At 38.9% G+C, this 12,816-nt stretch overlaps 1 protein-coding gene across 2 annotated transcripts in view; it reads left to right on the top strand.

The window, feature by feature from the left end:
• The window catches only part of pbx1a (pre-B-cell leukemia homeobox 1a), a 48,661-nt gene extending 37,623 nt beyond the window's left edge, over window positions 1-11,038 (top strand). The window contains exons 4-9 of one of the 2 annotated variants that reach the window (XM_056391769.1): window positions 1,449-1,639; window positions 2,016-2,151; window positions 3,098-3,257; window positions 4,209-4,321; window positions 5,575-5,664; window positions 9,113-11,038. In XM_056391769.1, the coding sequence (XP_056247744.1) occupies window positions 1,449-1,639; window positions 2,016-2,151; window positions 3,098-3,257; window positions 4,209-4,321; window positions 5,575-5,664; window positions 9,113-9,205 (783 nt within the window). In that variant the 3' untranslated portion in view covers window positions 9,206-11,038. The remainder of the gene's footprint in view (window positions 1-1,448; window positions 1,640-2,015; window positions 2,152-3,097; window positions 3,258-4,208; window positions 4,322-5,574; window positions 5,665-9,112) is intronic. The other variant, XM_056391770.1, reaches the window with a different exon arrangement.
• Window positions 11,039-12,816: the final 1,778 nt, after the last annotated feature.

Raw genomic sequence — 12,816 nt, 5'->3', positions numbered from 1 at the left:
CCAAATCTAGCCAATTGTGTAACTTGTTTATTTATTGTAGTGGTCAATGCAGCTGAAAACATTGATCATTATCTTGACTGATGGTGAACATGGGCAGAGGCAAAAGTTTCAATGGGTATAAGTGATTTATGTTTTAGGATTATATTTCACATAAACAAACGTGTGACTTGGTTGCTGAATTATCTTTTAGTGTTCTTGATGAGGACTCCATAGTTTATACTACACTGTAGATTTGAAGATTCACTTGTAGGGATAGTGTTCAATAGCTGACCCCAACCTCTCCCTATTTTTTTCCATTGAATACCAAAAAGAAAACAAATAAATAAAGTAAAAATAATGAAGTGAATAATTTGAGACATGGCTTTCTGTACAGACTTTATATTTTTCCTTCAATAGTTTCCTTCTATGGTGAAAAACAGCTGAATTGAATTAAAGACTTTGGATTGCCCATCCTAGAGAGTGAAAATTGTGTTTCACACCATAACCACCTGGCATTGTGTCCAGGACTTTTTTTTTTTTATTCCTTTGGCCAATTCATGCTGAGATAAGCTCCATTTGTGAGTGAACCTTAAATAGGAATAAGCTGGTCTAAGGGATGAATGAGACATTTTTTAACTAAGTGTAATGCTCTTGAAATCAGCTCTCACAGGTCAACCCATGACGAGCCAAGCTTTCAGAGATGTTGCCTTCAGCAGGCAAGCAGCCATTATATCAGTCACACACCAGCTCTTATCCAAAGACTGTAACTTCTTGTCATTCCCTCGGAAGTGAAAACGTTCTGGGTTTGTCATCTTCTCCGAGGAAGGCTAGTCATCACTAACTGTCACAGTCAATATACACCTGAGCATTTTTGTGTCACCACGCTACGTACACCTCGCGCGTGTATGAGTGAGTAGTGTCTGGCGTGTGTGTGCAAGCAGAACGGCTGCTCCGTGCATCACTTTGACTGACATAACCCTGGTGTTGACAAGCAACAGACACCTTGACTCTGAATGCAGTCATATCCAGTGACTGATTCAGACAGAGAGAGAACGAGGTAGACTGAAAGATGGAGTGAAAAGAGAGGGAGACAGTTTAAACCTCTTGAACGTGAACGGGACTGAAAGCCTGCTGTCATTTTAAATTTCTCCTCACTTGTCACATTTTCTCTTCCATTGAAGAGAAGTCTTTTTAATATTCACAGCGCTGCGAGTCTCGCTGCCTCCACTGTATGACTATATTTGTTTGGCGTGAAACATCGCGCTGCGTCTGCTGCTTTAATTTAGACTGTTCTTATTACCTCTAACACTGCTGCTGTTATACTGTCAGCACTGTTTCTACAAGGCCGAGGCCTACCAGCGAAGGTGCAGCCTCTCCAGAATCCAATTTCATCCTTTTGTTCTGTCTGAAGCTGTCGAGCCTCTGTGATAGTTATTCTTTTTATGAATCCTGTCTGTCTGTGCGTCCAGGCGTGCAATGAGTTCACCACCCATGTGATGAACCTGCTGAGGGAGCAGTCTCGAACACGACCCATCTCGCCCAAAGAGATCGAGCGCATGGTCAGCATCATCCACCGCAAGTTCAGCTCCATCCAGATGCAGCTGAAACAGAGCACCTGCGAGGCCGTCATGATCCTGCGCTCACGCTTCCTCGATGCCAGGTCTGTGTGTGTGTGTGTGTGTGTGTGTGTGTGTGTGTGTGTGTGTGTCCATGTGACTTGGTGCAACAAAACCAATCCCTCTGTTTTAATGTATTTTGCTCCAAAGTGTACTCTATTTTCATTAAAAGTTTTTCCTTATTTTCATTTTCATTGTCATCGGTCAGACAGATCCAATTGTGTCTTTATCTTTCAATTAGATTTTTTTAAATTTATTTTCTTTCTTTTTGTTTTTGTTCCTATTTCATTTTACCAGCTTTTAAGCACTGTTCAGTCAAACTAAGCCATCTTGGTTGAATGGAGGTGCAAGAGAGGAATTGATTGCATTTATTTGTTTATGAAGTATATTTACTAAGTATATTTTATGCTTTCTGTCCAGACGAAAGAGGAGGAACTTCAACAAACAGGCGACAGAGATCCTGAACGAGTACTTTTACTCCCACCTCAGTAACCCCTATCCCAGCGAGGAGGCCAAAGAAGAACTGGCCAAGAAATGCGGCATCACAGTGTCACAGGTAACCAGAATCAACAAAGGTCAAAAATAAGAAAAATAGATCGATTTAATTTGGAGTTGGTAATAGTATCTAAACATAAACAGAATATAAGCTGGGTTTTACAAATAACGCCAATCCTAACACTTGTTAGTCAGTTGATACCAACTATTATTAACAATGAACAAGCTAATGCTATGCACACAGCTAACTTAATTAGATGATGATACCAAACCTTGTTATATGCTTGACAGATATTTTTGTATTTATGCAATACAAGTTAGTTTTCAGAGCCTCGTCTATTATTTTCTAAAACATCTGAATCTTTGAATAACCTTTAAATTATCACGGATGCTTATTTTTGTAAGTTTGATTATGGGTTCATTCCAAGCAGCAACTCACATAAAGTCTTACCATATGTGTGCGATAATTGTCATCCTGACGGAGATGAATATAAATTCTACTCATAAAAATGACTGGAGAGGTTATCTGTATAAGATTAAATAACCAGAGAGGAAATAAATAAAAACATGTGGAGCACAATGAGCACATATTAGAGTGATCTCCATTGTATTTTTGTGCTTCAGCAACAGGAATATTACACAACACATCCAATAAGGCATTTTTAAGGAGCCAAATTTGCATAGCACACACTAAAAACTACGAATAATTAGCCATGTGCAGAAGGTGTGTATGCAGCCTGCAATGATTCAAGGTTTTCTAGGCACATACTGTATCTGTGTGGAAGTACAAATATGTCACAGCAGTCACAAAAGCTGGTGCTAAAAGGTGGTGTGCTGATTGAATCACAATCCAGGTATAGGCTGGGTGTTGATATTTAACACTCCACGAAAAGGTGCTATCAAAATGTATTTGTACAGTTTTTCTTTTGTTGCCTTCCTTGCATAGATAATCAGCTTTAATAAATTATCATTCAGCTAGTTTATCTTGTCACCGATTGTCGTGTCAGGTATCAAACTGGTTTGGGAACAAGAGAATCCGATACAAGAAAAACATCGGCAAGTTTCAAGAAGAGGCCAACATGTACGCAGCAAGGACTGCGGTCAATGCAACCAGCGTGTCTGCCCACGGCAGTCAGGCAAACTCCCCATCAACTCCCAACTCAGCAGGTGAGTTTCACACCCAGGTTAAAAATTGTTCAGGTGCTTCACTTCAAGCTCTATATGGATAGAAGAATCAGTAAAGAATTGTATGATGCCAGGAAGCACAACATAGAGATGCTCTCATACCTGAGTCGCAACTCAAGAATTCAGTCTCTGGTGCTGTTTCATTTAGACTAACAGAAATCCCTCCTTCTCCTTAACTAACCCAGTTATATGGTACAGCTTTCTTGCTTCTTCTTGTTCCGTTTTTTCTCTTTCTTCTCTGCCTTTGCTGTCAGTCTCTCTCACTCATTTTCTTTCTCTTCTCTCTTTCTCTCTCTCTCTCTCTCTCCCTTTCTCCCTCTCTCTGTTATTGACCTCTTGGTCTTGTGGACGTTAATTTTTCCTGCCTCTTGTCCGGTTGACCTCGTGCATGCCATTAAGCTGCTCAGAGGGCAAGCGGAGTCTTTTGTCATATAGAGACTTCGCAACTGTATTGGATTAGGACCGGGTGTTGAAATCAAGTTACGCGATGGTCTCTTTACATCTGGGGAGCTGGGGTCCATTAAAGGACGAAGACAATTCTTTGGGTCTTCCTGCAGATCAATTATTACTTCCTTAATGAAACACTAGCAGCACGGACATTTAACAACAATATAATCCATAAACCCTGTTTTAAGTGGACTTAAACAGTTTTATGATGATTTTCTGTCTTATGGTTCTTGTTGGTGGATTTTTCCTTTTTAGATTATGGTTCAGTGATATTTAAATGTGTGCCTACAGCATCTGTAGCATGCAGGTTTTTCAAGTTGCCCGCTGCCCTCCCAAACTAACTCACTTAATGCACTTTTGCTAATGCATGATCATTTTAACTCCTTTTCTGTCCCTATCTTCTTCCCTGTTACTTTTTTCTCTCTCTCTTCTCTTTCTCCTTTTCTCTTGCTCTCTTTCTTCTTCTCTGCCTCTGTGTATTCTCAGGTTCTGCTGGCTCTTTTAACATGTCAAACTCCGGAGACTTGTTCATGAGTGTGCAGTCCCTCAATGGGGACTCGTACCAAGGGGGGCAGGTTGGGGCCAACATACAATCCCAGGTAGGCGCCTCTCTAAGTTTAGTGTCTGACATGACTAAAATTTGCACAAACTTGAGCTCACTCATACTTTTGTTCGACCACTGACCACTCTGTGAATGCAGATGCACACAATTACTTGCCCTACACAGTGAAACAGAGGTTACACTTAGCCTGAAGCTTTACATTAATGTAGAAGCCATTGTCAACCCACAGTTGAGTAGACGACTGCAGACAGTTTTGGAAACGGTGCAACACTCATCAGCGCTCCTGACAAGAGTTCACATAGCCACTGGTGCACTGTAGCTCCCTGACCTTGCCCCAGTGGACAGTGATGACCAACGTAGTGTTTCTGAGTGTTATAACTCTCGCCATAGATTAAGGAATCACCACCCGCAGTTATATTTTCATTTAGTTTCAGAGCTTTCGGCATCATTTCTTTATCCTTCCATCCCCGCTTTTCTATTCACATCAGCTCCCCAAATGCTTTAGGTTGTTAATGAATATGCAAATGAGATGACCATTATAGGAGGTAAAGAGGTCTTCGGGGTTGGCCTTAAATTATTGAAACTCATGTTCCTTTAAAAGGGTTATTTTTCTGATCATGTCAGAATGGCTTCACTCCCAGAGGTGCACAATTAAAAGAAGGCAAAAAAAAAGAAAAGAGAAAGTACAACTTTGACTAAATTGGCCCTCTTGAATAGAGTAGTCTGATTTGTTGTGTAATCCACATGGCAGGCGTGTTTTCACCTGGCTTGGCTGCTCTGCTAAAAGCTACAAAGCAGCTTCCAATGAATCTATGAAGAACACGGAAAAGGCTGTATTCCAGTAATAACTTTTATTACCAAATAATGTAAGATGTGACCTCAGTTACACCAGATTTTTATTGGCAGCCTTGTCAGGTAAATGTTTTTGGATGTGAAACTTCATCAGAGCGTTTGCTCCACTGTCATATTGTCAGGAGTGCGCAGATACATTTAGGACAATGAGCTGCAGAGCGTTGTGTTTAACGTCTGATTTTGATGTATTATTTCACTACAACTACAAATGCATTCATAATTAGTTCTTGTCCTTTTTCTTTTATTTTTGTCCTTTTGCGATGTCTGTTATCAAGCTTGTAGTAGCAGCCAAATCATTCTGATTCGCTGTTTGTAACCTTTTCTTGTTTATGGTACCCTTTTACTATCAGACTGACCTTTCCTTTGTGCATGGCTGTCTTTGTTATCCAGAGCTTTTGTCTGACCAGGCCTTTTGTCTGTGTGTCCCCGCTGTTCCAGGTGGATACCCTTCGCCATGTTATCAGCCAGACCGGAGGATACAGTGACAGCCTCGCAGCCAGCCAGATGTACAGTCCACAGGGCATCAACGTAAGACCTGTAAACAATCTCCTTCTGTCCTTCTCAACGTTTTCTTTGCTGTCTTACTTTGCAACGATTCCCCAGTTGCAGGATGTGTATAATATTGTTTCATTCTGTATGCATGCTGGGATGCCACTTAGCAGAGTTTGCCGGGGTTGGGCTGTTGTCCAGCCAGTTGCCCCCCTGCTCCAGTCGTGCCCTAGGTGGCAGGCAATGAGGCAGCTACCGGGCTGAGTAGCTGGACATGCTCCTAGTCTGTCGGATGATATTAGCGTTAGCGAGGCACCTGCAGTCGACAGGAACAAGGACACAGGTGTCATCCTCCCTCCCAACGCTGCTCTCACATTGGCACCATAGGACAAGTCATACCTCTCGTCCCCTCCGAGACTGACTTCACAAAAAAAAAGTTCCCAGTTGCTAATTCTTAAAATAACTCCTTAGCTAGCCTGTCAAAGGCTGGGCCAGTTTTCTAGGTCTCCTTGCTGGGCTGGGCCTGGGCAGGGTGGGACAGGCAACACTGGAGGCAGTGGAGTTAGCATGTAGATCCATAGCGACAGGCTGCGCAGGGCTGAACAGAATCAATACGACAGTCACAGGGACAGAAAGAGCGGGGCTTTGGGCTAACAGTCCAAGCACATTGGTCAGATCATTCATCCACAGGAACAGCGACACTGACAGCCAAGCCTGCAACACCCCTTGTGCTAAAATAAGAACGGATGTATCAAGCCAGTTACAACATGCAACAGGCTCAACTGGAAATAGGTGTTCAATACACTGTGCTGGGGTGTTAGACAGTGGGACAAATGAAAGCAGACAAAATATTTTCATAAAATGTGCAAAAGCCGTGACTAAGTTCCAAACTAAGTGCTAGCAGGGATTTGGTCATGGCTCTAAACCAAATGTATTGAATTATCAACATTATGAACCAATTACAAATCTCCAGTGCCAGTTTGCCTCTCATGTTATTAGCTTTACATGGGAGTCACAGAACTAAGCATCCAATTTTCCCAAAAAAATTAAAAACCCTGTGAGCTTTAAAAGACTCTTAGAACCATCTGAATGCACAATTCGAATTTGAAAACATCAACCAAAATTTAAAAATGTAAAACATGTATTATTACGTTTACTATGTTTATGTTTATAGTGATATACTACATGTTTACAATACGTAGTATTTTTATAAAAACTAATATTTTGGTCACGTTAAAAAATAGTTTAATTTCCAGCTTCTTAAATTAGGAAATACAACAGCAACTTGAGAACCAGGTTAAAAATCGTTTTTTGTTTTTGCACAAAGAGAATATTTCTTCATTCAGATGGTTGGAAGAGTCTTTGAGGACTTTAATGTAATAGTTATACATGAAAACAGTAAAGATGAGGCTAATGAAGTTCCTACCCATCCATTTTTATGGTAAATGTGTAATTTGTCAGTAAGAAATTGTCTGAATTTCTATAATTAAACTAAAAATAGCCACATCAACCAGTGGTATACAACCAGAAACCTAAAGTCCAGTCCAGGTCTCTGAGTGATTATACTGTAAACCTTGAAAATGAAAATGAGCCATTGTGAGCAATTAAAACATCAGGCAGTGATGTATTAAAAAGAATACTTTACACTTATCGTTGTACTATACAGTGTGATAGTTCATTGTGAAATAGATTTTGGGTCACATCATCCAGTAGGAATACTTAACTTTTTATGATTCAATTTTTATATAAACAATGAAAGTAACAACTACAGAGGATATTGTTGATGATGATATGAGGCTTTTATAGTATTTTTTATAGTAATAACACACTTAAAACAAAATTTCCAGGAGCCCAGATGATATATTTTTTCTTTCTAAGATCTACTGACTGAACTCTTGTGGTTCACCTCTCCTTCTTTATCACTGAACAGCAATTACACCCCTGAAATTGCTGGTGGGTGTTGTCTCTCTCAGAGGCTGGAAATGTTTGAATAAGAATAAGATGACAGACAGTCTTTACGCGAAATAACAGGGTTTGGAAATAAGAGGCTGCCAAAGCACATTCCCAGCTCTCACTTATAGCGTGGAAATTGCAATTAATGGCCTTAATGGTCTTTAGTCAACCTTTTATCATGATTTGAGAAGGCATCCATTTTAAAGAGCTATTTTTTTATTGTGATAATTTATTCTTTTATCAACCATCTCTGGGGTATATTCTGAGATATATGAAAGGTCTGCGTGTTCTGTGTTTCATCTCTTCTGTTTATCTCACATTATGTCAGCCGTTTGGAGGGAGAAGTGAGGGAAGTGGCACAAGAATATTTTTTAATGAACAGTCTCATGAAAAAAGAGTGTTTTGTCAGTTTTTAGTGTTGACTGTTAAAGTAGCTGTTGGACATCACTGCTGTTGGAGAAGAAGCCCGGTATCTTTCATATTTGCATTTGAATTTAGTATCTATGTGGTCTCATTTTACTTTAAGGACTGAATAAATCTACTGAGTCTGACCCTGAATTTAAATTGGAACTATTTTCTACATTGTGAATATTGGAAGAAAAAAAAAGTAATACATACAGCAACATTTGACCACAGTGATACTGTTTATATACTGTATATATACTGTATATATACGCTCTCTCAGAGTTCATTGAGAACATCAATACCACTCTCATATATGTCTGTTAAATATGAAGCAAGAGCCAGGAGATAGATAGCTTGGTTCTGTCCACAAGTAAAAAAAAAAAAAAAAAAAAAAAACATACCAAACCTCTAAAGATCACTAATATTCATTTTATTCACACCATGAGGTTTTTTGTTGGTATCAAACAAACGAGATATACCATGCTAATTAGTGAGCTTTAGAGGTGCTGGTGAGTAGATTTCTTTACATTTTGGACAGAGCTAGGCTGGCTGTTGCCCTCTTTGTTTTTGCCTTTTGTTTTATGCTAAGCTAAAACTGTCCTGGCTCCAGCTTCATATTCAGTGTGCAGACATTAAAGTGGCATCAAACTTCTGGAGACTGTATTTCCCAAAAGGTTGAGCTGTTCCTTCAAGTAATGGTGATATTCTATAAGAAATAACTCAGTATTGTCCTACAACAGCAGGACACTGAAATGTTACTTAAATAGGAGTAAATAGCACATTTGTTGGTGACTATTTTTAGCCATGGATTGGACATTTGGTGCTCTAGTGAGGATTTACAGCTGCAGGATGGTATATGTTCGATTGGTTTGAATAAACTACAGTGCCCATGTTTATCATAATGAAGGAATAGTGCGGCTCATTGATGTATTTTTAATAGGTTTTTGGGGCAGCAGTGGAGGCCTGTGGCACAGAAGAATAAGCATTGATTGTTGGATTTAGTCTTTTCATGTGATTTGTATGAAATAATATCAATGCCTTATCATTAAATATACGTCTATGTGCACGTTGTATCAGAGCGTACACTATGTTAGCATTAAGCTAACTATTTCCTGTCTTACCTCCACAGACAAATGGTGGCTGGCAAGATGCTCCGACTCCTTCGTCAGTGACATCGCCCACAGAAGGACCCGGAAGCGTTCATTCGGATACTTCCAACTGAATATATCCATCTCTACACCTCATCCACACACACACAAAAAAACATGGACTGACCTTGCTATTCACAGTATTAAAAAAGGAATTCACTGTCTCACGGTTTGGAGAGTTACTGTGAAATCCTAACTAAAAAAAATTTAAAATATTTCCTCTGCTTATAACGTTGGACATTTGGGATACAAACAAAGAGTTTCACAATAAAAATCAAAACAATACCGTGAACAATGGCAACATTTGTACAGATTTCACATTATATTCAGAGGGCTGGGGTTACTTATTCACTCATAATGTTTTCACTCATTATGATGAAATGATATGATAAAGTAATGAAAATCAAATCATTGGTTTTAACTGAAAATACTTCATTCTACCTCTCAGCCACTTAAAAAAAAAGTAGAAAAAATGTCAGCGACCATTATTTGTTTTGTAAAAATGAAACTTTTGTCTTTGCAAGCAAGAGGCACATCTTCCTACTTACATTTTGTTGTCTCTCACCTATTCTATGGTACGCCATTTAGACTTAAATATTGCTCAGTTGTTTACAATGTGTGCTTGATAAAAGTATGTTCATCTTCCCCTCTGTCTCCGACGAGTCAAAACAGAGTTCTGTCAGGAGATTTTACCTCTAAGGTAACCCTGTGAAGTATGTTATCTGTAAAACAATAAATAAATACTTGTCATCAAATCGGACAAGCTTGACATCATTCATTAAGACGGAGGATATATCAACTTTAAACTAATTATTTTACACCTTGTTGGTTTTGGTTCTACAGCATATTGGTAGAGTGACAGTCACCGAATTGCAATGAGAAAAACAGGAATTTTGTCTTTTTCTGTTTTTAATTTACTTGAATCCTTAACGATATTTTCATCGTTTTTCCACCATCACCACTGCAGAAGAAAGGTTTTTGACAATGCCAAAATGCTGATGTAACCAAAACATGTCTGTCAAGGAAAGTGTGTCAACATGGAGCCAGGTTTAAAATATAATTTCATCACATATAAACAACATTATTTCTTTTTCCACTCATTTAAACCACCATCCTTTGTCATTTAGCTCTGGTGCTACAATCAAGTGAATGATGCTGTCTCACTGAAAGAAATATGAGAAGAAATATCACTTTCTACAAAAAAGAAAGTTTGTCAAGGACATCTGTAACTGAGTTTGTTTTTCAGTACATGAACCACAATCCACTTAAACAGGGAAGTCATTATGTTAATAGAGTTTTACGTGCTTACACAGTGGATCCTGTAGCATTGAGTCACTGATCATCGCCATGAAAGACGCATCTGGATGCACCTGAACTGCTGCTCAGCTGAGGACACTTGTAAATGTAAAGATAATGTTACGTTCCACATTTTGTTGAATCGTGTCCTCTTCTGGGTGTTTATTTACAAATAAATCAATATGTTATTCTGCTGGTACTGCTTTAGTTACCCTAGACTTGACACCAAAACAAATGTAGACATTTGAATTCATGCTTGTCTCAGTACTATCAGACTGATTTTTTTTCAGTATCAAACATTTATGAAGATTGTAAATGTTAACCATTAAGCACTAAAAAAGGGACAAGTCATTATGTCAAATAATGTGTTTTCTGAGCAGTCTAACCTTGTTTATAGACACTTTTTATGTTGTGTGGCCTATTTGTTTTTTGTATTTTGTTGTTTTTTTTATTGTTATGCTTAATGTAGGCTATTACTTTTTGCTTTCCTACTCTTGTGAATTAGCTCATGAACTTTCAACATGTGTTTATGTGCACCATTGTGCTTGACTTGCTTTGTTGGAAAGGGTTTTCAACACATTAAAAATGATATGTCATACAGCGAGACCATACATCAGCAGAGTTTTTTTTGTGGAGTTTACGAGAGGGCAAAAACTCACCATCACACGAATGCAACAGTGGCACGACGGTAATCACCGTCACTGTAGTGATAACTGAAAGTCAACCAAGGTTAGTGACCGCCAGCAGACATCCCCCCTTTTACAGCTGTGTGTGATTTTTCCTTCCAGAATGGCTGTTGTCAAGCATAGTGTATATGCACTGAGACAAACACACAAAAAAAACACATACATACACACTATGTTAATATCAGGTTTAGGTAACGTTGAAAGGATGTTGTCTTTTGCAACATTACCATCGCCCAAAGAAAGAAAAAAGAGAGGAAGTCACTTCAAAACAGTGTTAGTCCATTTTTTTTGTGTTGACTGACAGACATCACTGTTTTGTTTTTTGGGGAGATTGGCAACTTTCATCATTGCGTTTAAATTTAAGACTTATGTGGTCTGTTTTTTTTTTCTTTTTTACTTTTACTACCAATTAAATCTACTCAAAACCACCTCCATCTGAAACTGAGGCTGTTTTTTTACATTCTGAATAGTTTTATAAAGCAACACATGGTCATAGTGATATATTCCCCCACCTATTCATTTTAATTAAAAGATAATGTTAGTGATATTCTTTACATTACTGTCAAAAAATGCCACAAAAAGACACAAAGAAAAATTGTGTTGTTCTGTCTCTCAACACTTTCAGACTTTCTGTCTGGCATTCTGACCCAAGCCTATTCATTCCCGCTGACAATGCAAATCTATAATAATGCATAATATGCATATCTTTATAATAAACATAAAGATATGCATTTCTAAAATAAAAAAAATAAAAAAAAACCTAAAAATGTCATTTGGTGCTCTTGTTGGCAGCATGATGGTATATGTGGGATTAATTCAAAATAAACTACAGTGCCATTATTCTTACTAATGAATGTTGCCCAGTGCGACGGTGTGGCTCATTGATGTGTTTTTTTTTGGTTAACAATGCAGGTCTATGGCACAAAGGAATGATTCTGGAAACACAAAAGGAAAAAGGAAAGAAAGAAATACTAAAATTTAGGTCTTCTTACACTTTTTTTTTTCAAATATCAAAATCTGATAGAAAAGAAGAATTGTCATGTCTTTGTAAGATCCTCCCCTGAAATACTGCAAACGACACCCCTGACGTTATCTGGCTGGACAGTTACATGTCTGACAGAATTACTTTCACAGCAAGTGAATATTCATAATTGGACAAACAACAGGGGCGAGGGTATAAGGGAGCAGTTGGCGGTAAAGTCTGCGGACGGTCACAGGCCTTGACTGTTGAGCGAGTGTGAAATGCCAAAGCCAGACTGCTCCCCTGCACCCTGAGGGCAGCAAAGGAGCCAGCCTGCTCTCACCAACAGAGAGGGCATCAAAAACAATCTGACAAGACTTCATCTAAAAACATCTTCTGGCTTGTGGAGCATTTCTCAGTGATTATCCCAGCATCATGCCTGCTGCGTTATCATGCAAAACAAAAACATCTTTTAAAATAAGTTGTACAGAGAATAACTGCTTTCAGAAAAAAATAAAAAAAATCATGCAGTGTTGTTACAACACCTCCTCATTCCTCTGAGGTGATGGCACTGTGCAGGCTGATTGAAATCTAATGTTGCTGTTGACATCTGCCTCCCCAGCTGTCATTGTACCACTGTTTATAATTACAGCTGCCGTAGAGGAGCATGGGTGGGTGGCCCAGACACCTTGTCTCCCCCTCTCAACAGAGCCCAGCAGACTGCTCTAATGTGCAGTGACAC

This window comes from Seriola aureovittata, chromosome 12, assembly GCF_021018895.1.
Source record: "Seriola aureovittata isolate HTS-2021-v1 ecotype China chromosome 12, ASM2101889v1, whole genome shotgun sequence".
Taxonomy (NCBI): domain Eukaryota; kingdom Metazoa; phylum Chordata; class Actinopteri; order Carangiformes; family Carangidae; genus Seriola; species Seriola aureovittata.
The sequence above is the reverse complement of the archived record's forward strand: the minus strand, read 5'-3'. Positions and strand labels throughout refer to the sequence as shown.